Raw genomic sequence first — 27,940 nt, forward strand, 5'->3', positions numbered from 1 at the left:
TTTCATAAATTATAAATACAGAATATTGCCAGATTATTTAAACTTAAATTCCAGCCTCAATAAAATAATTTTTAATTTTAGTTTTCTCTTATTTCAGTCTATTTTGGTGGAGCTTCTCCTCACAGCTGAGTTTGAACAGTGAGTGCTGACGGGACCTCTGGATTACAGACTGGAGAAGCTCCCAGGTCAGATAGTACAGAAAGTTAAACCATCACTGGAAGAGCCGTGTTACCCACAGTAACCACCCGAGGTGTCTCCCACAGGGAAATTCTGCTCCCTCGGACTGTGATTTTTACTGATGGGAACCCCTGTGCTCTGACACCACGGAATCGGGATATAGGCCCCTGACCTGCACTGGGAGCCGCCTTCATGTTACTGGTCTTTGGAAACCGAGGCTTTGCACGGGTCTGTTATCTCATTCCCATTTACTATCATTCCCTGGATCTGTGCTGCAGCAGATCTACAACAATCAGTCCTTCCACACATGATCCACAAGGTCCCAAACGTTTAAAATGAACAGACAGAGAGACAGTATGGATTCTTAACATTACACATCCTTTATCCTACTCTCCCTCCACCTCTCTCCCACTTCGCACCCCTCTCCTCTCCTTCCTCAATCTCTCACCTTCCCACCCCTCTCCTCCCCTCTTCCCACCCCTTCCCTCTCTCCACTTAAATTCCAGCCTCAATAAAATAATGTTTAACTCTTGTTTGCTCTTATTTCGGTCTATTTTGGTGGAGCTTCTCCTCACAGCTGAGTTTGAACAGTGAGTGCTGATGGGACCTCTGGATTAAAGATTTTTGCTCCTCGTGCATGTGAAGGATGCAAGAAATAAAGCTGATTAAAAATAATAATGTGATCTGAATGAACATTGTACAGCACAGGTTTCTCACTCTCAGTACATGTGACAACAATAAACCAATCACTTTTTCAGCAGAACCCCACAGATCTGGGTGAAAGTACTTCCTGAATGAAAGGGAATGGCCAGGAAGGAGGTAGAGAGGGGTGGAAATGAGTGAGCAAGTGAGAAATGGAGAGAGACAGAAAGAGAGGGACAGACAGATTGAGCAAGAGAGGCAGAGACAGGGAGAGACGGAGTAAGGAAGAGAGACAGACAGACGGAGAAACGTGTTGGAGATTTCCCCACGACTCTCTCCCTTTCAGAAACTGAAGTGTCAGTGAGAAACCGTGCTAAGTTTTCACTGTGACTGAGTTCTTTAGACTGTGATCAAACGGCTGAAAGCTTTGGTGCATTTGATACTCACAGTGACACACTGCAAAGAACACGGAGTGAATCAATCCAATCACAGCTGTTGATGCGAGGAACGTGCCCCAGGTCAGAGTGCGGCTGTGACAACCTTTATCTGAAAGTGTATAAGAGTGGGCTCACTGAGTGGGTTTATGCCAAGTATCCCCAAAGACACTCAATTTTAACATCAGCTTTAATACTGTAAAACTTACAAATATACAACAGGACTAAATTTAGCAGAAGGAAATATACACAATTAACATGCATGGAAAACCCAACTGGAAATCAGCATGTTAACATTTGTAACACATCAATTGTGTGCACGGAAAATGATAATGATGAAGGAGGGATAAGGGTAGAGGGATGGGTAGGGAGGTGGACACGGGAGGGAGGAGGGGAGAGGAGCAGGGGAGACTGGGAGAGAAGGAATCAGAAAAAGGAGAGCGAATGAGATGTGCCGGTGGGGAAGCGAGAAAGGGATACTGGGGAAGGAGTTGGGGATTGTTCGGGGCAGAGATTAGGAAATGGAGCACGGGGAGAAGTGGAGTGTCGGGGACAAGCAGAGGCAAAGGGATGGTGGGGGAGAGGCAAGAGAGGAGAGGGAGAGAGAGATGGGCTGAGGGTTTGACTGAAAGGGTAGGGAGAAAGGAAATTGGACTGGGGCGGAGATGTGGTGAGCAGGAGGAGAGGCGGAGCAGAGAGAGAAGAAGAAATTGATTAGAGGGAGAAAGGGAAACCCAAAGGTAGGGGCAGAGCAGGAGAGAGATGGGGAATTGTGTGGCAGTGGGTGAATCTGGGATAGGGGCCAATAATAATAATATCTCTCATTTCCACCTCGTCCCCCTTCTCTTCCTCCCTCCACTCCTCCCACCCTCTGCTGCTCTCTCTTCTCTAAGTCTGGATCAGCCCAGAGACAGAGGATCTGGTGCTTCACTCCACCGGCAAACAGAATCTGCTTTACTTACTGATGAGGCTAACCAAGCTGGTGGGTCCTGATTCATGCTGTGGCAGACCATAAGAGATAAGAGATAAGACCATAAGAGATAAAGTCTTTTGACCCATTGATCAGGAGGTTAAGGCACATGCAGCAGGATCTGAAGAAAGCTGTCAAACTGGATTCCAGCATTGGCCTGTTAACAGGAGGCAGTAGATGCCGGTGGAAAGACATGCTTCTGATTGGAAGACTGTGACAAGGGTTGCACGCGGGACTGTATTTGAGATACTGGGCTTTATCAATATAGACAGAGAGTACAGGAAAGGGGACACCTAATGAGCATTTAGAAAACACTGGCTTGACTACAACCGGGCGATGGGTCTGGATTTCAGCAATGACGGCAGGGCTTTGGGAGGGGAGCAGTCGGCATTCAGTAAAATGACTGCAGGGGCGAGATTGAGTAAAGTGCTTTCCTCGGAGCAGAGGAGATTGCAGAGGTATTTAGATCAGGATTGGTGTCAGCCTTGGTGCATCGGTGGTCATGTATTAAATGGTTGAGTACAGCAGTTGTACAAAATGCTGGTGAGGCCTGCCTAATTTGGAGTACTGTGTGCAGTTCTGGTCACCTACCTACCTATAAGAGAGACTGAAAGAGTGCCAAGAACATTTACAAGATCGTTGTAAGGCCTTGAGGGCCCGAGTTATAGGTTAGGACTTTCTTCCCTGCAGTGTAGGAGAGTGAGGGGAGATTTGACAGAGGTACACAAAATTATGAGGGAGAGTGAAATTCAAGTTGGAGGTCACAGGTTAAGGGTGAGAGGTGAAATATTTAAGGGGAACCTGAGGAGGAACGTCTTCAGCAGGAGGGTGGTGAGAGAGTGGAAGGAGCTACCAGAGGAAGTGGTGGATGCAGGTTCAATTTCAACATTTAAGAGAAGGTTGGGGTAAGAACATGGATATGATCGAGGTACAGGTTATGAGGTAGAATAACAGTTTGGCAGGGACTAGATGGGCTGAAGGGCCTGTTCCTGTGCTGCAGTGTTCTGTGATCCCAGAGGAAATGAAGAAAAAGTGTTCTATTGCCCTTACCTAAGTCAGGAGATCATAGCACTGGACGTGATCTAATTGGAGGCAGATTAATTCCTGGAATGAGAGTATTGTCCTGGCAAGAGAGGCTAAATCACGTGTGTCTGCCAGAACGCTTCTCTGCCTGAGCTCAGCACACAACAACACCTCACTTGGCTGCTAGAGCAAGGAGCCTCTCCCTATCAGATCATCTCTATGCTGCAGGGTTCTCATTCCAATCCCTCAGGACTGTGATGAGTGTGAGGCGATCACCCATCTCTGCATGGACTATGCTTTGCAAAGAAGTTCTGGAAAAGGATGCTATGTTGAACCCTGTCGATGTTAAGTGAGGTTGATAGCCTGACCTCAGTGGTTGGGAAGATGTTGGAGTCAATTGTTAAGGATGATGTTATGGAGTACTTGGTGGCACAGGACAAGATAGGACAAAATCAGCATGGTTTCCTTAAGGGGAAATCTTGCCTGATAAACCTGTTGGAATGCTTTGAGGAGTTTACAAGTAGGATAGATAAAAGGGATGCAGTGGATGACAAGGTGCCACAAGAGTCTGCTTTCCAAGTTACGAGCTCATGGTATTACAGGAAAGTTACTGGTATGATTAGAGTGTTGGCTGATTGGTATGAGTCAGTGCGTGGGAAGAAAAGATGCTTTTTTTGGTTAGCTGCCAGTGACGAGTGGTTTCCGCAAGGGTCGGTGTTGGGACAGCTTTTTATGCTGTATATCAATGATTTAAATGATGGTATGGATGACTTTGTTGCCAAGTTTGCAGATGGTAGGAAGATTGCCAGGTAGTGTTGAGGAAACAGATAGGATGCAGAAGGCCTTGGACAGAGTAGGAGAATGGGCAAGAAAATGGCAAATGAAATACAATGTTGGAAATTGCATGGTCATACACTTTGGTAGAGAAATAAATGTGCATACTGTTTTCTAAATGGGGAGAAAATTTGAAAATCAGAGATGCAAATGGACTTGGGACTCTTTGTGCAGAACACCCTAAAGGTAAACTTGCAGGTAGAGTCGGTGGTGAGGAAGGCAAATGCAATGTTAGCATTCATTTCAAGAGGTCTAGAATACAAGAGTAGGGATGTGATGCTGAGGCTTTATAAGGCACCAGTGAGGCCTCACATTGAGTATTGTGAACAGTTTTGGGCTCCTTATATCAGAAAAGATGAGCTGGCATTGGAGAGGGTTCAGAGGAGGTTCACAAGGATGATTCTGGGAATGAAAGGGTTACATACGAAGAATGTTTGATAGCTCTGTACTAGCTGGAATTTAGAAGGCTGAAAGGGGATCTCATTGAAACCTTTTGGATGTTGAAAGGCCCAGCGAGAGTAGATGTGGAAAGCATGGTGGGGAGTCTAGGTCAAGAGGACACAGACTTGGGATAAAGGGGTGTCCATTACAGAGATGTGGAGAAATTCTTTAGCCAGAGGGCAGTAAATTTATGGAATTTGTTACCACGGGCAGCTGTAAGAGGCCAGGTCATTGGGTGTATTTAAGGCTGAGCTTGATAGGTTTTTGATTGGACATGGCATCAGGGAGTGGGGCTGAGGAGGGGAGAAAAGGATCTGCCATGAGTAAATGGTGGAGCAGACTCGATGCACCAAATGGCCTAATTCTGCTCCAATGTCTTATGGTCTTATTGAGAACGTAAGGAGGCATGGGATGGACATTGCTTTGCTTGCCCACAGAAGTGCTTGTAGACAGGTCATAATCTGCCTGGAGGTCGGTGACCAGTGGAGTGCCTCAGGGATCTATTCTGGGACCCCGACTCTGTGTAATTTTTATAAATGACCTGGATGAGGAAGTGGAGGGATAGTTTAGTAATTTTACTTATGACACAAAGGTTGGGGGCATTGTGGATAGTGTGGAGGGCTGTCAGAGGGACAGAGATAGGATGCAAAACTGGGCTGAGAAGTGGCAGATGGAGTTCAACCCAGATAAGTGTGAGGTGTAAACTAGAGAAAATCTGCAGATGCTGGAAATTCAAGAACACAACACTAAATTGCTGGTGGAATTTAGTGTTCGAGATGAAGCCACACTCAGGTTGGAGGAACAGCACCTTAGATTCCATCTGTGTAGCCTCCAACCTGATGGCATGAACATTGATTTCTCTAACTTCCGTTAATGCCCCTCGTCCCCTTCTTACCCGAGGACTTCCGCCCTATGATACTCTACTTTCTCCAGCCTTGTATCACTTTTGCCAATCAACTTCCCAGCTCTTAGCTTCATCCCTCCCCCCACCTCCTGTCTTCTCTGTCATTTCGGGTCTCCCCCTCCCCCTCCCACTTTCAAATCTCTTACTATCTCTGTTTTCAGTTTGTCCTGACGAAAGGTCTCGACCCGAAATGTTGACTGTACTTCTTCCTATAGATTCTGCCTGGCCTGCTGCATTCCACCAGCAATTTAGTGTTGTGTAAGTGTGATATGGTTCATTTTGGTAGGTCAAATATGATGGCCGGATATTGTATTAATGGTAAGACTCTTGGCAGTGTGGAGGATCAGGGAGATCTTGGGGCCCGAATCCATAGGACACTCAAAGCTGCTGTGCAGGTTGATTCTGTGGTTAAGAAGTCATACGGTGCATTGGCCTTCATGAATTGTGGGATTGAGTTTAAGAGCTGAGAGGTAATGTTACAGCTATATAGGACCCTGATCAGACCCGACTTGGAGTACAGTGCTCAATTCTGGTCTCCTCACTACAGGAAGGAGGTGGAAACCATAGAAAGGCTGCAGAGGAGATTTACAAGGTCATTGCTTACATTGGGGAGCATGCCTATTCTCCTTGGAGCGATGGAGGGTTAGAGGTGACCTGATAGAGGTATACAAGATGATGAGAGGTATTGATCATGTGGATAGTCAGAGGCTTATTCCCAGGGCTGAAATGGCTAGCACGAGACGGCATAGTTTCAGGGTGTAGGAACAGAGGAGATGTCAGGAGGAAGATTTTTTTAAGCAAAGAGTGGTGAATGGGCTGCCGGTGGCAGCGGTGGTGGAGGCGAAAACGATCGGGTCTTTTAAGAGACTCCTGGTGGATGAACATGGAGTTTAGAAAAATAGAGGGTTATGGGTAAGCCTAGGTAGGGACATGTTTGGCATGGCTTTGTGGGCCGAAGGGCCTGTGTTGTGCTGTAGGTTTTCAATGTTCATATGATACGTTCTTAATTCGGCAGAATGTTAAAGGTCACAAAGAGAATGGGGTTGCAAGGGAGAAGTTATCATGGTGCGTGTCATATGACATGTGTGATGATGGCCTTCCATTAATACCTCCTTCACGCTGTTGTTCTTTTTCTTTTCTCCACCCATCACCATAATCGTTCTTGGGAAATTTTTCTAGAGAAGTGGTTTGCCATTGCCATTGGAATGCGGCCAAGATGTAAAAAGAATCATAATCTAATGCTTTCCCAGCATATGTGACAAATAAACTCTTTTTGGGCTTCCAGCCAGTTTCCGAGATTGTCTGCCTGGTGTCAGTGGTTGCAAAGCCAGGACTTCTTGGCCCAAAACGTCGACTGTACTCTTTTCCATAGCTGCTGCCTGGCCTGCTGAGTTTCCCCCAACATTTTGTGTGCATTGCTTGTGATATGCAGAGTTGCTGCCCATGGCCCAGTGAGCTGAATGGCCTAATTAACCTCTAAAACTCTTTCTAATCCTGATCAGGGTGGGGGAGGATAAGCTTTGTCCAAGGGTGCAAGAAGGCTAGCAGAGGGAAGGAGTACCTTACACCACTGATAGGCCTATTACGCTTTTACGTAGCAGCAGCAGTAACGTAAATTAGTGGATAGCAAAGTAGTTACAAACAGACTAATGTCCACAGACCAGCTCTATTTTTTTTTGAATCAGGGGAGAGCGCGAACACAGTCCCCCACTACCACAAATTGTGCAGTCGAGTATCCCGCATTTGGGGATATCGCAGGCGTCAGCACACCCGGAGTGCAATGGGATAGCCTCGTCCTGGATCCTCGACCCTCCTGATCACCGACGGTTCCCTGCCAGGTAAGTATGCTTTCTACCCTCCCGCACATCTAGCCAGCCACACGCACCTCGCCTTAACATCAATACGAGTCACCATTGCAAACCCTACTTTGTTTCATCTTAACCACAGATGGCCTAGAAGGACAATATAGCTTCACATTTTACCCTTCGACTCTTTCCTAACCAGTGTTATTTTTCAACATTTCTTCTCTTCTTTACGCCCTTATCTGCATATCTTCCTTAAATGGAAGTCGCCTTGCCGTTCCAAAACTGCCCGCCAGACATCGGTGTTCCATTCACAACAGCAAATACAGGGGATTCTGCACTAGAGGCTGAAAAACTTGAGCAGCACACACAAAATGCTGGAGGAACTCAGCACATCTGACAACATCTATGCACGGGAATAAACAGTCGACGTTTCAGCCCGGGACCCCTCAGAAATCCTGCATGTATTCCCCTCCATAGATGATGCCCGGCTGTCCGAGTTCCAACCGCTCCCATCCGCTCACAGCCTCTGCAGCCCCACCTTGTTCTGTATGGCCGGAGGCCACAGGTTTATCTCAATCTGAGCTCAGCTGACACAGAGCCAGGGTTTAGAGGGCAGCCTCCAAGCTGCAGAGTGTGCGTATGAACTCTCTTGTGAAGACAGCCTGTTGAAGTTTCATTCCGGAAATGGACTATTTTACACTTGCTGTTCTGGGTTCCACCCAGAATTGACTTTAAAAACACTTCAAGATGATTCTATTCCAGCTAAAACTGGGGTCTTAAATCTCAATAAAATCTCATTTGTCTGTGGCAGAGGGGAAGGCAGGGTAAACAGGTGACGACAGACTGATGAATCAACCAGCGATTCCCAAGTCATTCACCTTGCTCTTGGGCTGGGACCTGGGACTGGTGACCTGCTGCAGGAATTGGAGATGGTGTCTAAACCCATGGATTGGTATGAAGGGATCTCTGAGCCCAGTGGTGATCTAAATCTCGTGGTCCACGCGGGGACAAATAATATGCAGAGATATAGTGGGTCAAAGAACACCACCCCATTGCTAAACCCACCGGATCCCTATTTCCCGCATTACCCAGATGTGAATGCTGTGGTTTTCATCGGTAGGAATGTTAATGAGGGTGAACTTACTTAACTGGTGAAACTTTGCCTTCAGGATGTAATTGGATAAGCAGATCATAACAAGTCCACTAAGCGGTACAGCCACGGAAACTGTCAACGACAGACGGTGCAAGGATTTAGAGGACATTGTTTCATTGCTGACACCGACATTTTCTTTGTTTTATCACAATAAATAATCTGCAGCTTACCACAATGTCCCAGGCCGCTGTTAATCTTTCCTAGTATAGGCATGAACAACAGCAGGAGAGATGCAGCGAATAAAATAATTATTGGTAGAGTGACAATACCTGGAGAGAGATGTAACAACTGTTAGGAGGGAGATCTCATGGTACTTAACAGAATAAGATACAGGAAGGACAAGATGACCTCCCGTTCTATCTTGTTATGACCTTGCACCTTATTGTCTACCGGCTCTGCACTTCCTTCTCTTCTTGTTACATTTTATTCTGCATCCTGTTTTGTTAACCGTGTTCTGCTCGATGCATAATGATCTGATTTGAATGAACAAATGCAGGGCAAGCTTTGCTTTTCACCGTCCCTCAGCTTGTGATTCGTTCCTGTGTTCCCTTCGCTTTTCCCTGAAGAATATTTGAGCCACTCACCATAAGCAGCTTTCCTGCTCTTATGCTTTGCTCACCCATCTTTTCCAACTCGCTCCTAATCTAGTTATTTACCAGGCCCTGATATTTCCTGAAACTCTCTTCACCAATCTATCATCTCAATCGTCCAAAATTAACCCATCTCGGAAGAAGGGACTCAGCCTGAAACATCGCCTCTTTTTCCTTTGCATCAGCAGTTCCTGATCAGCTGAGTTCCTCCAGCATTTTGTGTGTGCTACTCTGGATTTCCAGTAACTGAAGAATTGGCTCACTAAGTTGCACACCATTTTCTGGCCCTTGTGATAACAGTGTCAACCCTTTCTGATGGGACAGGAGTCCAGGTAGAACCCTTCCCTCCCACCCCCAGCTTCCACGTGCATTGTTCTGTGCCCGTGATGTGGAGCCTCGCTTTCTAAAACCCATCCTTCTGTCACGTATCCCTCACCATTCCCTGTAAACCAACTGGATCCCCATTCCCTCTAATTCCATTGGTTGCCCATTATCCATGTTTGCTCCAAATCCACAGCAGTCCTGTTCCACTCCGCCTCATTTCTTGAATCCCCCAGATCTTTCATCACCATGTTCCCTCTAAACAAGGAGTTCTCAATCTTTTTGATGCCATGTAACCCCTACCTTTAACTGAGGGGTCCTGGATCCCAGGTTGGGGACCCCTGCTCTAAACCTACCTGGTTTCCAATCACCTCATTCCCTCTAAACTCACTGGATCCCTATTTCCCACATTCCCTTCATACTCACTGGGGCTCTGATCTCTGTCTTTCATCTAAGCCCACCAGCCCCATTCTTTGAACTTCCATACACCCATCAGGAACCCATTGTCATGTTTCTCATCAAGAGCCCTGCACCTACCTCCAACAATACTCCAGGAAATGAGTGCCAACTGAATGACAAGGAGAGACGGAATGTGCCAGGAAATCATCCACATTAAGAAGAGATATAGTTTCCCTCGAGATTCTGCAGAGGAATGAACACAAGCATTAAATGTGCAGTCAGCCCTGCCCTGCAACCGAAGTACAGGACACCTGAATTAAATCTTCAGTGCTCTGCCCCATAACAGGTCTACAGGATGCATGGCAGGTACAGTTTGGGTGATCCAATGCTGGATCCGGCTGGAGGTGAGACTGTGTTCCCACCCAATTCAGAAATGTTTGGACACTGGAACACCAATGAGAGGGCTCACTGACACCTTTCCTGGGCAATCACTTTCTCTTCATTAACTGTTCATGGAGGGTATGGTATTCTACTGCGGTGCATATAGGTAGTTAGTTTGTGAACCCACGTGCTTTTGTTAGTTGAGCGAATAGAAGTTACTTGTTGGGCAATACATATTCTCAATGCCTCACTGATCATTATTCCAAGGGGTGATCCTCGTAACAACATCTGCATGAAACGTTGCCATAGAAAAGCAGCATTCATCTTCAACTACACTCATTCTATTCCTTGTGTTCCCACAGTCAATGACTCTTGTTATTTCATGCTCTCATTATTGCCATTTATTTATATACATTTGCATTTGCACAGTTTGTTGTCTATTCATCCTGTTTACAGTTACTGTTCTATAGATTTGCTGAGTATGCCCACAGGTAAAAAAATCTCAGGGCCATATGTGGTGACATGCGTGTTCTCTGATAATAACTTTTACTTTGAATGGTGCAGAATCGCCTCCTCTTTTTACTCTCCACTCCAACCTGTATTCCCTCGAAACTCCACTCCTTTTATTGGCCAACACCCCCTCCAAAATAATCAATAGGGTGGTTAAGAAAGGTGGATGGTGTGTTGGCCTTTGTTAGAAGGGGGTAGGAGTTCAAGAGGTGCAAGACAACAGTGCAGCTCGATAAAACACTTGTTAGACCACACTTGGACATTGTGTTCAGTTTTGGTCATCTCATTATAGGAAGGAAATGGAAGCTTTAGAGAGGATGCAGAGCAGATTTACCAGGGTGCTGTTTGGATTTGGGAACACATCGTAAGAGTAAGCTAGGGGTTTTCCTTTGGATGACAGGAGATTTGACAGGAGTGTATAAGATGATAAGAGGGGTAGACAGAGTGGACAACAAACACAGTCACAGTGTATGAAACATACTGCCAGAGATGGTGTTAGAGGCAATAACATTAGGGACATTTAAAGACTCATAGATAGGCATATGGATGCGAAAAATGGAGGGTTGTGCAGGAGGGAAGAGCGAGATTGATCTAGGGGTAGGTTAAAAAGTCGGTACAACATCTTGGGCTGAAGGGTCTGTACTGTGCTATATTCTATGTTCTACTCTTCCCCACTGCAAGTACAAATTCAGCTCCGCAGTTCCTGCTTTGAATGCTAATTCACACCCTTTTCAGAAGTGATGATCCCCTCTGAAACCATTACCACCCTATACCATGGCTGTTCCTCATGGTAAACCTCAACTGTGTTCCCTGGGACCCAAAATGAACAAGTCCGAAAATCTCACTGCAGCTCCAGCAAGCTGACTGAAGACCCAGCTTACTGTCTGGGTCAAAGCCGCTCCATTTTGCCAATGATTTTACCACTGTTATGTCCCCTTCTACTTTCCAGTCTGTTAGCATCGCCCCTTCTGTCTAACCTCCACCTACTGAGCTTTGATCACTAGCAAACTTCACAACAGCGCAGGAAGGTAGAGCAGTTAAATGACACAATACCAAAAGATATAGGAAAAGTATTAAACCATTTGGCCCATTGAGTCTGCTCCAACATTCCTGCATGGCTGTTTCATTATCCTTCCCAACCCCATTCTCCTCCACTCTGCTGTAACCTTAATAATCAAGAGCCTATCAACTTCCACTTTAAAAACACCTAAAGACTTGGCCTCCATAGCCATCTGTGGATTCCACAGGGACAAGGGAGAAGGTGAGGCTGAATTGTCCATCTGCCAAATCATTTGCTTTTCCTTGAAGGTTGACATCAATAAGCCAACCCTTACAGAGGTACCACCAGTTTACATTTTAGATTGGATTTGAACATTGCCACATACCTTGCTCTGACATGCATTTATAGGTACAGAATGCAATTGATCCAAGGACATTCACTCCAAAGAACAACAGACCTGCTGTCCCAAGCATAATAACCATAATCTGATCTGGGGGAATACCTGCAAGTTAAAAAAAATAAGTATTAACACATGCTTTTAAAAAAAGTTAATTAAACAAGACCCCAATCTGCAGCTATGGAAAAGAGTAAACAGTTGACTTTTTGGGCATTCCTTCCTCCGCTAGCCTGCAGGTCACCCTGGGCAATGTGTAGCACCTGCTTAACCCCCGTTCAGGGTCGTGTGAAACCATGGGAGCAGGTGATGGATATCACAAGTCCTAGTTATGCAACCACCGACGCCAGGCAGGAGAACTCTGAAGAGTATTGATAATGTCTGGGGTCACCCATCTTGTAAAGACACTGCCCTGAAGAATGCAATGGCAAATCACTTCGGCAGAAAAAATTGCCAAGAGCAATCATGGTCATGGAAAGACCATGATCACCAACATCGTACGATGCACCACATAATGAACAAATGAAATTACTACCATTCTGATTAACTACAAACACAAGAAAATGTGCAGATGCTGGAAAAGTAAAGGTCCACTCTCTTCAGGCCTTTTATGTTGGGTTGGTTTCAATGAGAACTCCCCTCATTCTTCTGACCTCACTCAAGCAGAGGCCCAGATACATCAACTGCCCTCTCCAGAAACTCAACTTCATCCGGAAATGTGGCTGAAGTGAACACAATAGACAAAATATCTCAAGAAGGTAGCATCCATCGTTAAGGACCTGCACCATCCGGGACATGATCCCTTCTCATTACTTCCTTTGGGTAGGAGATAGAGGAGGCTGAAGTCCCTCACTTGATGTTTTAGGAATATTTTCTTCTCCTCCACCACCAGATCTCTGAATGGTCCATGAACCCATGAACACTACCATCGCTGCTCCTCCCTCACAATATTTAGTTGTTTATTTACTGTAACTTGGATTATTTTTTTATGTCTTGCACTGTACTGCTGCCACAATACAACAAAACTCACAGCATACGTCAGTGTTCAGAGAGCCGATTCTGATTTTGTCGGCAGTGGAGGAGGGAGCAAGGTTTGATGGAGCACCAGTCAAGTACCATGGTCAGCATGGACAAGATGGGCAGAAGCGTGTAGCAGCCAGAGAGATTCAGGGTTTAAGAGAATAATCTGCTTGCCGTTAAGAACCCCAGTGCAAAGGGCCCTAGTGAAAGTCAGTCAGGCTGACACCTGGTCACCCTCGGTTGAGAACAGAATTGAGATCCTGCGGACTCTCCCATCGTTCCCACTCCACTGCGAGCTCTCAGGAAGACAGGACAAGCAGATGGGGATGTTTGGGACCTGACATCTTATGGAAAAGTCCTATATGATAGATTACAAATCTAAATAAGCACTCTGGTGAAGGCAATAAGTAATCGATATTTGGGAATATTTGAAGAAATGTATGTTGCCCAGCAGCAGTAACCTTGGAGATGAACCACGGGAATGATCTGAGTCAGGGAGTCAGAGAAGAACTCACTGAGGTTCACCAAGAGTGGGCAATATCAGAGGGTAGCTTGTGGGGTTTGAAAGTAAACTAAGGAGTTATGAAAATAAAGGTCAGCAGAGAAATTCTGCAGATGATGGAAATCCATAGTAATACACCCAATAGGCTGGAGGAACCGACCGGATTCGACAGCACCTACAGAGGGGAGAAAACAGTTGCAGAGTGAGACCCTTCCTCAGCACTGGAATGGAAGGGGCAGAAGCTAGAATCACTGCCTGGTGGTTGGGTGGGCACCGCACAGGATTGGAATAAGCTGCAGAAAACAGTCAGCTCCATCAGGGACACGAGCCTCCCCAGCATCCAGGACATCTTCAATGCCTCAAAAAGGTGGCATCATTATTAAGGACCCCCATCACCCTGGACATGCCTTGTTCTCATTGCTACCATCAGGAAGCCTAAAGGCACACACTCAATGACTCAGAAACAGCTTCTTCCTCTCTGCCATCCGACTTCTGAATGGACATTGAACCGATGAACACTACCTCACTACTTTCCCCCCTCACTTTCTGCACTATGTACTATGAACATAGGAGGACATCACATTTACTCCCAAAATGTCAATCACAAGTCAAACACACCATAAATAGTTACTGTAATTTTGTTTTTTTAGGTATTGCAATGTACTGCTGCCGCAAAACAACAAATTTCATAACATGTGGGAGTGATATGAAACCTGATCTTGATTCTCACAAGACAGTGGGGGGAGCAAAAAGAATAAGGAGGGAGAGGAAGAAATAGATAGATAGATAGATAGATAGATAGATAGATAGATAGATAGATAGATAGATAGATAGATAGATACTTTATTCATCCCCATGGGGAAATTCAACTTTTTTCCAATGTCCTTTACACTTGTTGTAGCAAAACTAATTACATACAATACTTAACTCAGTAAAAAAAATGTGATATGCATCTAAATCACCATCTCAAAAAGCATTAATAATAGTTTTAAAAAGTTCTTAAGTCCTGGCGGTAGAATTGTAAAGCCTAATGGATTTGGGGAGTATTGACCTCTTCATCCTGTCTGAGGAGCATTGCATCGATAGTAACCTGTCGCTGAAACTGCTTCTCTGTCTCAGGATGGTGCTATGTAGAGGATGTTCAGAGTTATCCATAATTGACCGTAGCCTACTCAGCGCCCTTCGCTCAGCTACCGATGTTAAACTCTCCAGTACTTTGCCCACGACAGAGCCCGCCTTCCTTACCAGCTTATTAAGACGTGAGGCGTCCCTCTTCTTAATGCTTCCTCCCCAACACGCCACAACAAAGAAGAGGGCGCTCTCCACAACTGACCTATAGAACATCTTCAGCATCTCACTACAGACATTGAATGACGCCAACCTTCTTAGGAAGTACTTTCGACTCTGTGCCTTCCTGCACAAGGCATCTGTGTTGGCAGTCCAGTCTAGCTTCTCGTCTAACTGTACTCCCAGATACTTGTAGGTCTTAACCTGCTCCACACATTCTCCATTAATGATCACTGGCTCCATATGAGGCCTAGATCTCCTAAAGTCCACTACCATCTCCTTGGTCTTGGTGATATTGAGACGCAGGTAGTTTGAGTTGCACCATATCACAAAGTCCTGTATCAGTTTCCTATACTCCTCCTCCTGTCCATTCCTGACACACCCCACTATAATGAGAAGTTGGATAAATAAATGTTCATGCCCTCAGTCTGGAGACTATTTAGACATAATTTGAGGTGTTGCTCCTTCAGCCTCATCACACCAGTAGAGGAGGCCATGGACAGACATGTCAGAATGGGAATGGGAAGTCAAATTGAAATGGGTGGTCACCAAAAGATCCTGCCTTTCACAGCAGACAAAGCATAGGTGTTTCATAATATAGACAAAACCTGTGAAACTAAACAGTTAACCAGTCTTAACCTGAAACCATGTAGGGAAACTTCCAGTTTGAATCAGTTATAATTAATTCTGGTCCCCTACCCTCAGGAAAGATAATATTAAGATTGAAAGAGTACAGAGAAAATTTACAAAACGGTGTCATTTCTTGAGATCCTGAGTTATAGAGAAAGACTGAATACGTTAGGACATTATTCCCTAGCATATAGGAGAATGAGGGGGGATTTGATAGAGGTATAAAAAATTTTGAGGGGTATCGAGCAGATAAATGCAAGGCGGCTTTTTCACTGAGATTGGGTGAGATTAGAACTAAAGGTCATGGGATAAAGGTGAAAGGTGAAATGTGGAAGGAGAGCTTGAGGGGGAACTTCTTCACTCAGAGGGTGAAGAGAGTGTGGAACAGGCTGTCAATGGAATTGGCAAATGGAGGGAGAGGGTTGATTTCTAAATGTAAGTGAAGTTTGGGTAAGTGGATGGCTATAGTCGATGGGTCTTGGCAGAGTAACAGCTTGGCATGAACCAGACAGGCTGTGCTGTAGTGCTTTATGACTCTGATAAAGGAGACAAGCTGTTAGACAATGTCACAGCTGGTGCACTATTCCCAGGTATTGTATTGAGCACAAGAACCTCGAATGGCGTAGGACGCAGGATACCCCCAGATTGATCTTTACACTCTCCAGAGGACAGCCTCTGGTTAACAGTTGTTCCCCAATGACATCCCAGCCAAAGGAAGGCAGCTTTCCTCCTTCACTCTGTCAATCTTTTCAATTTCAACTCCAGTTCTGGCTTGGCTGCTCCTACTGTCACAGTGAGCTTGCAATGGCTGGGTGCCAACGTAACGTTTACTCTCAAAATGTCAGTCACAAGTCAAACTCACCGTAAATAGTCAGGCTGTGACTTATCTGGACGGAGCTGACAGGATTCGTTGCAATACAGGTGTACGTTCCACAGTCATCACTCGAGGCCCCTGGGATGACGAGGACTCCGTTTCCCTTCACGAGCTGGTGACGTGGGTTGATTCCCCCTCCGTCTTTCCGCCACTGATACTGATGAGGGTATCCACTGATGTTGCAGCTGAGCTTGATGGTATCACCCAGGGAGCTGGAGTTACTCCTCAAAGAAACTGCTGAGAGTTTATCTAATGGGGAAAAATACAGACAAGTCAGTTAGAATATCTCAATGTTTATCTGTACTTTTGGGCAGATGAGGCTCATCAGCCACGGTTGGCAGCTCATCCAGGAGAAGGAACACTCTGATCTCAAACCTCTGCCACCTCGCGGCTATACCCACTCATGGGGAAGGCTTCAGGAGTAAACCCAGATGAAAAATCTGGAGCTAGAGTCCCTGCAACATGTCGCCACACAACATCCATGTTTGAACCCAACCAATAGAGGGTCTCATTAGTAATGATATCTCACCATTTGACTCTGCAATGAAGATAGTGCTCTAACAATGGACAGTAGAGTGGGGTGGGGGTGTGGTGAGTAGAGCGGCTGAGGGATAGGTTGGGGCAGAATGGCTGACTCGTAGAGAACTGAAGCAGCAAGTCCAATGGGGAGAGCAGGCAGGACTGGCAGGTTCAGCGTCTACTTTAAATGCCAGGGCCCTCACGGGTAAGATGGATGGGCTGAGAGTGTGTTTTAGCATATGGGATTTTGGTATCATTGCAATTGTGGAAACTCAGTCACAATTCCCACTGCTGCCTGTGAGGAGTTTGTGTGTTCTCCCCGTGGCCGTGTGGGTTTCCTCCAGGTGCTCCGGTTTCCTCCCATTGTTTAAAGATGTACCGACCGGTTGGTGGATTGGTCATTGTAAACTGTCCCATGATTAGGGAAGGGTTAAATTGGAGGCTGCTGTTGGCACGGCTGGAAGGGCTGGGAAGGGCCAGTTCCGTGCTGTATCTGAGGAACTGGTGCAGGGGTCAGGTTTTCAGATTTCTGGATCACTGGGATCCCTTCGGTGGAAAAAGGACAGGTTACACCTGAACCTGAGGACGACCTATGTCCTTGTAGAACTGGTGGGGATGTTTTAAACTAATTTGGCAGAGGAATGGGAAGCAGAGTGATAGGGCTGTTGGTATAAAAGTATTTTATTTGTTTATTGCGATACAGCGTAGAATAGGGTCTTACTTACGGCTTTCGAATCATGCCAGCCAAACCCCCCCAATTTTAATCGTAGCCTAGTCATGGGACAATTTACAATGACTCATTAACCTGCCAAGCGGTACATCTTCGGGCTGTGGGTGGGAACTGGAGGACCCAGGGAAACCTACAGGGTCACAGGAAGAACATACAAACTCCTTACACTCAGCAGCAGGAATTGAACCAAGGTCACCTGACACAGTCCAGTGAGACCGGGAGGAAGGACAGGCAGATGACAGGGCAAAATTGCAGTCAGAGGGATGAGTTGAAGTTTAACATAGGGGCATATTCAGAAGGACTGAAGGTATTACATTTGAATACACTCTGTATACAGAACACAGCAGATGCTCTTGTAGCCCAGTTAGAGATTGGCAGGATTGACGGTGTACGCATCACTGAGTTATGGTGTGAAAGAAGATCACAGTTGGGCATTTAATACCTAAGGATGCACATTGTATCAAAAGGACAGGCAGGAAGGCAAAGGGGGCAGGGTGGTTCTGTCTGTAAAAAATGAAATCAAATCCTTAGAAAGTGACATAAAATTGGGAAATGTAGAATCTTTGTGTGTAGTGTTAAGAAACTGCAAGGGCAAAAAGACCCTGTGGGAGTTATATTCAGGCCTCTGAACAGTAGCCAGAATGTGGGAAACAAATTACAATGAGAGATAGAAAAGGCTTGCAAAAAGGCTGATGTTACTATAGTCGCGGAGGATTTCATTACGCAGGTAGATTTGGAAAATCAGGTTGGTGCTAGATCCAGAGAGAGGGAATTTATAGAATTATAGTGATAGAGGTAGCTGAAGAAACTGTGCAGGCATTCATATCAATCTTTCGAGAATCAGTACATTCAGGAATGGTTCCAGAGACTGGAAGATTGCAGATGTCACTCCACTCTTCAAGACGGGAAGGATGCAGAGAAAGGTCAGTTACCCTGACTTCAGTGGTTGGAAAGATGTTGGATACGTTATTGAGGATGTGGCTTCAGGGTAAGTGGAGGCACATGATTAAATAGGCCAAAGTCAGCATGGGTTTTGTTAAAGTGAAATCTTGTGTAGCAAAAATGTTGGGAGTTTTTTAAGGAATTAACAGGCAGGAGAGTCAATTGATGTTGTTTACTTGATTTTAAGAAGGCCTTTAATGAACTGCTGCACATGGGCTGGTTAACAAGGTAAGAGCCCACAGTGTTCCAGGAAAGATACTAGCATAGATAGAAGATTGGTTGACTAGCAGGAGGTAAAGAGTGGGAATAAAGAGGGTCTACTCTTGTTGGCAGCTGGTTTCATTTCATGTTATATGTCAATGGTTTGGATGATGGAATTGATAGCTTTATTGCCAGATTTGCAGATGATACAAAGCTAGGCAGGTAGTGTTAAAGAAGCAGGGATTCTGCAGTAGGACTTAGACAGATTGGGAGAATGGGTAAAGAAGTGGCCGGTAGAATATAGTGTAGAGAAGGGTGTGGTCATGCATTTTTTGTAGAAGGAATAAAGGCATAGTCTATTTTCTAGATGGAGAAAACCATTCAGAAATCAGAGGTGCAGAAGGACATGGGAGTCCTTATGCAGGATTCCCTGAAGGTTGGCTTGCAGGTTGTATCAGTAGGAAGGAAAGGAAGAGCAATCATTTTCACTGGATTGGAATTCGAGAGCAAGGATGAAGTGCTACGGCTTTATAAGTCATTGTTAAGACAGTTCTTTGAGTACTGTGAACAGTTTTGGGCCCCTTATTTAAGAAAAGATGTGCTAGCATTGGACAGAGTCCAGAAGAGGATCATGAGAATGAAAGGGTTAATGCATGAGGAATGTTCTGGGCCTGTAACTGCTGGAGTTTAGAAGAATGTAACGGAATGTCATTGAAACCTATCAAATCTTGAAAGGCCTGGATAGAGTGGATGTAGGAAGGAGGTTTCCTAGAGTGGGTGATTCTAGGACCAGAGGGTGCAGCTTCAAAATAGAGGGATGTCCTTTAGAAAAGAGATAAAGAGGAATTTCTTTAATCAGAGAGCATTCAATTGCACAAATATCTGTGGGCTATACTTAAATCTGAAGTTGACAGGCTTTTGATTAATTATGGCTAATTAGTGAAGGGGTACAGGGAGAAGGCAGGTGAATGGAGTTGAGAGGATTAATAAATCAGTCATGTGGAACGGGAGAGCAGATTCAATGGGCTGAATGGCCTAATTCTGCTCCTCTGTCTTATGATCTTATGGCTATTAAGGACATCTTCAAGAGATGGTGCATCAGGAAGTCAGCATCCATCAATAAGGATATTACCATTAAGGAGAAGGTACAGGGCCCTGAAGGTCCACACTAAATGATTCAGAAACAACTCTTTCCTCCCCCCTCTTCCCTCTCATCATCAAATTTCTAACTGGTCCATGAACACTTTATGATATATATTATAACTTTACTTTGCACTGTTTATTTATTGTTAAAATCTATAGTAATTTATGTCTTTGTCCTTTACTGCTACCAGAGAACAACAAATTTTCCATCATATGTCAGTGATAGCAAGTCTGATTCCAATTCTGGTGATTAGGGAACGCCAGGCCCGGTGGTTTAATGTTACAAGCTACAATAACTTGCAGATGTGTTAGAGGAGGTGTTGCACTGCTGAGTAGAAAGAGTGTTTAAGACACGTGCAGTACTGTAATGTGGCATCCCGAGGGAGCCTACGGCATATCCTCCCTTGGGGATGAGGAAGGATATCCCTGAGGGATTGGCCAATGAAGTTATCTGAATGGAATATAGGAATGAGGAAGGGGCAGCTTCCTAATTCGTTTGCGTAGCATTTTCAACCGGTGGCCTCCCTGGATATTTGACGCAAAGTCATCAGAAGATGACAGGTTTGAGTAATACCAAGATCATTTTGCCAACCTGATGTTTTCATTCTCACTCTCTCCACCACTGAGGTCTTATCTGAGTCAGATACATGCATTTATATGCACTGGTTTCAAACAGGGCCCACTGCGTAACTCGGTCACTGTGTCATCACTTTGATCGAGGCACTGAATGCCGTGGGCTTCTCAGTAGTCAGTGGGAATTAGAAAAGCAGATCATAAAAGGATGTAAGTGTAGTAGGAATTGGAATTAGAATTAGAATCAGGTCATGGGGTTGAGAGGAAAAATAAATCAGCCATGGTAGAATGGCAAAGCAACTGATGGGGGGATGACCTACCTAATTCTGCTCCTATCTCTTATGGTTTTATGATTGAATGGTGAAGCAGACATGATGGGCTGAATGGCCTAATCCTGCTCCTTCATTCCATACTCTTATGGTCTTACAATCAGCCGAGACACTGACCGCGTGTAGGATTTCAACTTTCCCAGTATTGGCTGGGATTGCCTTAGTGGAATAGTCTAAGATGGGGTAGAATTTGTAAAAGATTTATGAATGGTTTTTCATAGATTCTATTTGCTTTTCCTGTAAATGCCTGCAAGAAAATAAATCTCAGGGTCGTACAAGGTACGTTGTTAATACTTAGAACTTCACAGAGGTCTTTGAAGCGGTGTGCAGAGAGTTCTGTGGGAGAGGGTCTGGACTTGACTTTTCAAAGGGAACAAGGATGGGGAAGTGGTGGGGCGGATGATATCTTTGGTAACACCGTAGTTCAGTGAATTTATGGGAAAAGATAAAGTTGGTCCTCTCTAGTTAGGGTGAAAAACTTGAGGAAGGGGGATTTCAATTGTGTAAGGACAGGGGCTGAGACGTTTCCAGTCAATGTTTCTGACCAAGACTCTTCATCAATTTCTCTGGATTTCCAGCTTTCGCAGACTCTCTTGTGCTTCAAAACATGACTGCTTTGAAATAGCTGCAATGATTAATCCGTAAAAGTGGTTTTTACAGATTAATCATTGTCAGAACAATATTGTCCACAAGACGCTGAAATGCTCTGCTCTCTGTAAAGCATGACCAGGTGTTTCATCCCCGCTTGGAACAACGGGGCAACTGGGAGAGGTACTTGAAAAACTTTACACTGACACTGCAGCAGTGCCTCAGCCCGATCATCACACAGGGTGCCCGTGTCTTGGCATTTGTTGCAAGAGGATTAGAATATAAAAGCAAGGATGTAATTGCTTTGATGCTGAGGCATTGCAACAATTAAAATGGAGTTTGTTAGTTTCTGGATTAGTAAGGGCGTCAAAGTTTATGAGGAGAAAGAAGTAGAATGGGGCTGTGAGGGATAAGGAATGAGCTGTGATAGAGTGACAGAGCAGACTCGATGGGCCAAATGGTGTAATTCTGCTCTTATGTCTATGGTCCTATGGCCTTTGAATGAATTCACTTTTAAGGGATTTTTGCACCTACTAATTTTACACTGGGGTCAAACAATTATGTTTCCAGAAAGTTAATAATTTCACTGATTTCATTCTGACTCATTAACACATGATACCATTGAAACTCTAGCACACCAGAGCATCATATGTTATCACAGATCTCAGTAATGTTTTGAAAACTTGTCACTTGCACCCAGTTGGCTCAGAATACAGAAGCAAGATGACCCTTGACTCAGCATCATTGTGTTTGACATGGGCAATCGTGGCCTTCCAACAACCATGATTGTTTTTGGCAAATCTTTTTTCTACAGAAGTGGTTTGCCATTGCCTTCTTCTGGGCAGTGTCTTTACAGGATGAGTGACCCCAGCCATGATACCCGCTGCTGATACGACCATCCACCACCCGCTCCCATGGCTTCAGGTGACCCTGATCCGAGGTGGGGGGTGCACTAAGCGAGTGCTACACCTTGCCCAAAAGTGACCTGCAGGCTAGCAGAGGGAAGAAGTGGAAACTGCTTATATGAAGGGGGGGGGGGGTATAATATGAGGGGGGTGTTTGGAGGAAAGTTAGCAGATGCCAGAGGTAGGAATCTCTTTTTTTTTTTACACAGAATGATAGCTGAGTGGAACGTGCAGCCGGGGTGGCAGTAGAGGCTGATACATTAGGGACAGTGAAAATGACTATTAAATAAACACTTGGATGAATGAAGAATAGAGGTTTATGTCAGGGGGAAAGGGTCAGCTTGATACTAGAGTAGGTTAAAGTTTCAGCAGAACATTTTGAGCCAAAGGACCTGTACAATGTTCTATAAACTGTGCAATACTAACAAAATTAAGTAAGAATTGTGTAGTTCTGCAAAATGAGTCCCTGCAGCAAAATCGGAAATTGCAACATTGAAAATCCCCCATTGGCTGACAACACATCGGTGGGTAAAAATGTCAATCAACAGAGCAAGTCAAGATATCTTGCATCGGAAACTATATCATCAACTCAGTCTGATTTGAATGCAGGCACTTGAAGACGCCGAACGACATTCAGGACAAAGCATTGCATTTAATCGGCAGCCCAGCTTAACCCTGGACATTCACTGCATCCACCACCAGCGCACACAGACTACAGCATGCACTGTCTAAAAAAAATGCTTTGTCCTTCATCCCAGCTAACCCAGTAACACCTCCCAAAATATATTCAGGTTGTATGTATGGCTCTCATAATTTTATCAACGGAGATCAGCCTCTCATTCGCATTCTCGAGAGCAAACAGTCCATATTTGTCCAACTTCCCCTTATTGGTCATGCCCCCTAACCCAGGCAACATTCTGGTAAACATTTTCTGCACTGGCTCTAACATACCACAACTTCCTGCAATAGACGAACAGAATTACACAAATAAAGTTCTTTACAGTCACACAGTGACTTCCTGACTCTCACACTCATTGCCCTAAACAATGAAGGCAAGTGTGCAGTGGGTCTCCTTTATCACCCTGACTAGTTACGTGGCCACTCTTAGGGATCCGTCATCCCTCAGTACATCACAAGTAAACCTCGTAGGATTTTAAAGTGAAGTACACACAGTAGGCACTTTATTAGAGTAAGGAGTTGAACCCAGGGTGGTCTTTTGCTGCTGTAGGCCTTCTGCTTCGAGGTTCAGTGCATTCTGTATTCAGAGATGCTCTTCTGTAAACCACTGTTGAAACATGTAGATACCTGAGTTACTGTTGTTTCTAGTCAGCGTAAACCAGTCTGGCCATTCTCCCCTGACCTCTCTCAAGAACAAGGTGTTTGCTCCCACAGAACTGCTGCTTGCTGGATTTTAGGTTTTTTTCCACCACTCTCTGTAAACTCTAGAGACTTTTGTATGTGAAAATCCCAGGAGGTCATCAATTTCTGAGCAACTCTAATTTCCTCATCTGGCACCAGCAATCGTTCCACGGTCAAGGTCTCTCAGATCATATTTCTGCCTCATTCTGATGTTTGCTCTCAACAACTTCTTGGCATGTCTGCATGCTTTTATGCTTTGAGTTGCTGTGAAATGATTGGCTGATTAGATATTTGCATTAACAAGGAGGCATACAGGTGTACCTAATAAAGTGGCAACAGAGTGTATGCTAATAACTTATGAAAACTTAGTCTAGTTTACAAACTTGTACGCCCATTGTGCCAGCCCTCACTTTTCATTAAAACCAGAAGGCAATGCCAACTTGTGGCTCAACTCAAGTCCTAGATTTCCTTCTTCCTATTGCTAAAGAAAATACTGCTAATGTTGGAAATCAGAAATAAAACCATTTGTGACCTGGCCTGAGAAGCTGCTGCAATAAGTATTTCATGGCTTCCGTATCCAGAGAGGTCGGACAGAACATCCTTGGTCAACCAACCGAGCCGTCGTCATTGGAAATGACGTCGTCATCGGAAATTGCAACATTGAAAATCCCCGTCGTCATCGGAAATTGCAACATTGAAAATCCCCCATTGGCTGACAACACATCGGTGGGTAAAAATGTCAATCAACAGAGCAAGTCAAGATATCTTGCATCGGAAACTATATCATCAACTCAGTCTGATTTGAATGCAGGCACTTGAAGACGCCGAACGACATTCAGGACAAAGCATTGCATTTAATCGGCAGCCCAGCTTAACCCTGGACATTCACTGCATCCACCACCAGCGCACACAGACTACAGCATGCACTGTCTAAAAAAAATGCTTTGTCCTTCATCCCAGCTAACCCAGTAACACCTCCCAAAATATATTCAGGTTGTATGTATGGCTCTCATAATTTTATCAACGGAGATCAGCCTCTCATTCGCATTCTCGAGAGCAAACAGTCCATATTTGTCCAACTTCCCCTTATTGGTCATGCCCCCTAACCCAGGCAACATTCTGGTAAACATTTTCTGCACTGGCTCTAACATACCACAACTTCCTGCAATAGACGAACAGAATTACACAAATAAAGTTCTTTACAGTCACACAGTGACTTCCTGACTCTCACACTCATTGCCCTAAACAATGAAGGCAAGTGTGCAGTGGGTCTCCTTTATCACCCTGACTAGTTACGTGGCCACTCTTAGGGATCCGTCATCCCTCAGTACATCACAAGTAAACCTCGTAGGATTTTAAAGTGAAGTACACACAGTAGGCACTTTATTAGAGTAAGGAGTTGAACCCAGGGTGGTCTTTTGCTGCTGTAGGCCTTCTGCTTCGAGGTTCAGTGCATTCTGTATTCAGAGATGCTCTTCTGTAAACCACTGTTGAAACATGTAGATACCTGAGTTACTGTTGTTTCTAGTCAGCGTAAACCAGTCTGGCCATTCTCCCCTGACCTCTCTCAAGAACAAGGTGTTTGCTCCCACAGAACTGCTGCTTGCTGGATTTTAGGTTTTTTTCCACCACTCTCTGTAAACTCTAGAGACTTTTGTATGTGAAAATCCCAGGAGGTCATCAATTTCTGAGCAACTCTAATTTCCTCATCTGGCACCAGCAATCGTTCCACGGTCAAGGTCTCTCAGATCATATTTCTGCCTCATTCTGATGTTTGCTCTCAACAACTTCTTGGCATGTCTGCATGCTTTTATGCTTTGAGTTGCTGTGAAATGATTGGCTGATTAGATATTTGCATTAACAAGGAGGCATACAGGTGTACCTAATAAAGTGGCAACAGAGTGTATGCTAATAACTTATGAAAACTTAGTCTAGTTTACAAACTTGTACGCCCATTGTGCCAGCCCTCACTTTTCATTAAAACCAGAAGGCAATGCCAACTTGTGGCTCAACTCAAGTCCTAGATTTCCTTCTTCCTATTGCTAAAGAAAATACTGCTAATGTTGGAAATCAGAAATAAAACCATTTGTGACCTGGCCTGAGAAGCTGCTGCAATAAGTATTTCATGGCTTCCGTATCCAGAGAGGTCGGACAGAACATCCTTGGTCAACCAACCGAGCCGTCGTCAGAGACAAAAGTCACTGCTTTTTGAACACAAGCACTCGTAATTGACGCTATTCAAAAATTGCTCATTCTAAGCATGGTATGGTGTCGAACAGCTACACGTGTGCACATATCTAACGCTAGTTAGAAACTGTTTAACCACACCCTCCTGTCCCAGTTAAGCAGCATAGTGTCCCAAATCAATGAAGGGAATCTCAGCTGCTTTCTCAGTTAGTTTTTGTTCTTTGTCTCAAAGAAGCAGCTGTCCCAATTACCGATGCCCCAATTAACCAAAATCCACTATATATATTATCATGATGAATAAAATCTATTTTTGAAATTTTAAATAAGTTATAATAACTCACGCAACCTGTGTTCTTGCGAAGCAACATGGAGAATTGATTTGGGCCATAAGACATTGAAGCAGAATTAAACCATTCAGCCCATCAAGTCTGTTCCACCACGCCATCATGGCTGATTTACTTTTCCCTCTCAACCCCATTCTCCCGCCATCTTCCTGCAACCTTTGACAACTATCAACTTCTGCTTTAAATATACCCAGTGACGGCCTCCACAGCCGTCTATGGCAACGAATTCCACAGACTCGCCACCCTTCTAAAGAAATTCCTCCTCATCTCTGTTCTAAAGGGGCATTCTTAAATTCTAAGGTTGTGCCCTCTGGTTCTAGACTCCCCCCACTAAAGGAAATATCCTCTCCATGTCCACTCTAACTAGGCCTGTCAGTATTCGATAGGTTTCAATGAGATAGAACATAGAATAGTACAGCCCTTCAACATTACAGGCCCTTCAGCCCACAATGTTGTGCCGACCCTCAAACCCTGCCTCCCATATAACCCCCCACCTTAAATTTGTCCATATACCTGTCTAGTAGCCTCATAAACTTCACTAGAGTATCTGGCTCCACCACCGACTCATGCAGTGCATTCCACACACCAACCACTCTCTGAGTGAAAAACCTTCCTCTAATATCCCCCTTGAACTTCCCTCCCCTTACCTTAAAGCCATGTCAATAGACAATATACAATAGGTGCAGAAGTAGACCATTCGGCCCTTTGAGCCTGCACTGCCATTTTGAGATCATGGCTGATCAACTACTATCAATACCTGGTTCCTGCCTTGACCCCATATCCCTTGATTCCCCTATCCATAAGATACCTATCTAGCTCCTTCTTGAAAGCATCCAGAGAATTGGCCTCCACTACCTTTCGAGGCAGTGCATTCCAGACCCCCACAACTCTCTGGGAGAAGAAGTTTTTCCTTAAATCTGTCCTAAATGACCTACCCCTTATTCTCAAACCATGCCCCCTGGTACTGGACTCTCCCAGCATCTGGAACATATTTCCTGCCTCTATCTTGTCCAATCCCTTAATAATCTTATATGTTTCAATCAGATCCCCTCTCAGTCTCCTTAATTCCAGCGTGTACAAGCCCAGTCTCTCTAACCTCTCTGCGTAAGACAGTCCAGACATCCCAGGAATTAACCTCGTGAATCTACGTTGCACTTCCTCTACAGCCAGGATGTCCTTCCTTAATCCTGGAGACCAAAACTGTACACAATACTCCAGGTGTGGTCTCACCAGGGCTCTGTACAAATGCAAGAGGATTTCCTTGCTCTTGTACTCAATTCCCTTTGTAATAAAGTCCAACATTCCATTAGCCTTCTTCACTGCCTGCTGCACTTGCTCATTCACCTTCAGTGACTGATGTACAAGGACTCCGAGATCTCTTTGCATTTCTCCCTTACCTAACTCTACACCGTTCAGATAATAATCTGCCTTCCTGTTCTTACTCCCAAAGTGGATAACCTCACACTTATTCACATTAAACGCCATCTGCCAAGTATCTGCCCACTCACCCAGCCTATCCAAGTCACCCTGAATTCTCCTAACATCCTCATCACATGTCACCCTGCCACCCAGCTTAGTATCATCAGCAAACTTGCTGATGTTATTTTCAATGCCTTCATCCAAATCGTTGACGTAAATCGTAAACAGCTGTGGTCCCAATACAGAGCCCTGTGGCACCCCACTAGTCACCACCTGCCATTCCGAGAAACACCCATTCACCGCTACCCTTTGCTTTCTAGCTGCCAACCAGTTTTCTATCCTCTTGTCCTCTTGTACTGAGCAGTGGTGCCCTGGGGAAGAGGTGCTGGCTGTCCACTCTGTCTGTTCCT

General features: G+C 44.9%; 1 protein-coding gene, 1 long non-coding RNA gene and 1 other non-coding gene across 3 annotated transcripts in view; 1 reads left to right on the forward strand and 2 right to left on the reverse strand.

The window, feature by feature from the left end:
• LOC140717499 (uncharacterized) overlaps positions 1-880 on the forward strand; it is a 30,622-nt gene extending 29,742 nt beyond the window's left edge. Inside the window, exon 3 of the long non-coding RNA XR_012096565.1 lies at positions 98-880. This is a non-coding gene — a long non-coding RNA (uncharacterized lncRNA). The remainder of the gene's footprint in view (positions 1-97) is intronic.
• Positions 1-27,940, reverse strand: part of LOC140717432 (SLAM family member 9-like) — a 37,766-nt gene that overhangs the window by 2,968 nt on the left and 6,858 nt on the right. The window contains exons 5-10 of the mRNA XM_073031019.1: positions 16,280-16,540; positions 11,970-12,086; positions 9,832-9,936; positions 8,554-8,652; positions 8,375-8,455; positions 1,267-1,365 (exon numbers count right to left, since the gene is read on the reverse strand). Coding sequence (XP_072887120.1) covers positions 1,267-1,365; positions 8,375-8,455; positions 8,554-8,652; positions 9,832-9,936; positions 11,970-12,086; positions 16,280-16,540 — 762 coding nt within the window. The remainder of the gene's footprint in view (positions 1-1,266; positions 1,366-8,374; positions 8,456-8,553; positions 8,653-9,831; positions 9,937-11,969; positions 12,087-16,279; positions 16,541-27,940) is intronic.
• LOC140722683 (U1 spliceosomal RNA) lies at positions 7,108-7,271 on the reverse strand. The gene has a single exon (XR_012097716.1). It is a non-coding gene; the product is annotated as a U1 spliceosomal RNA (small nuclear RNA).

Source organism: Hemitrygon akajei, chromosome 2 (assembly GCF_048418815.1).
Source record: "Hemitrygon akajei chromosome 2, sHemAka1.3, whole genome shotgun sequence".
In the NCBI taxonomy this organism is placed as follows: domain Eukaryota; kingdom Metazoa; phylum Chordata; class Chondrichthyes; order Myliobatiformes; family Dasyatidae; genus Hemitrygon; species Hemitrygon akajei.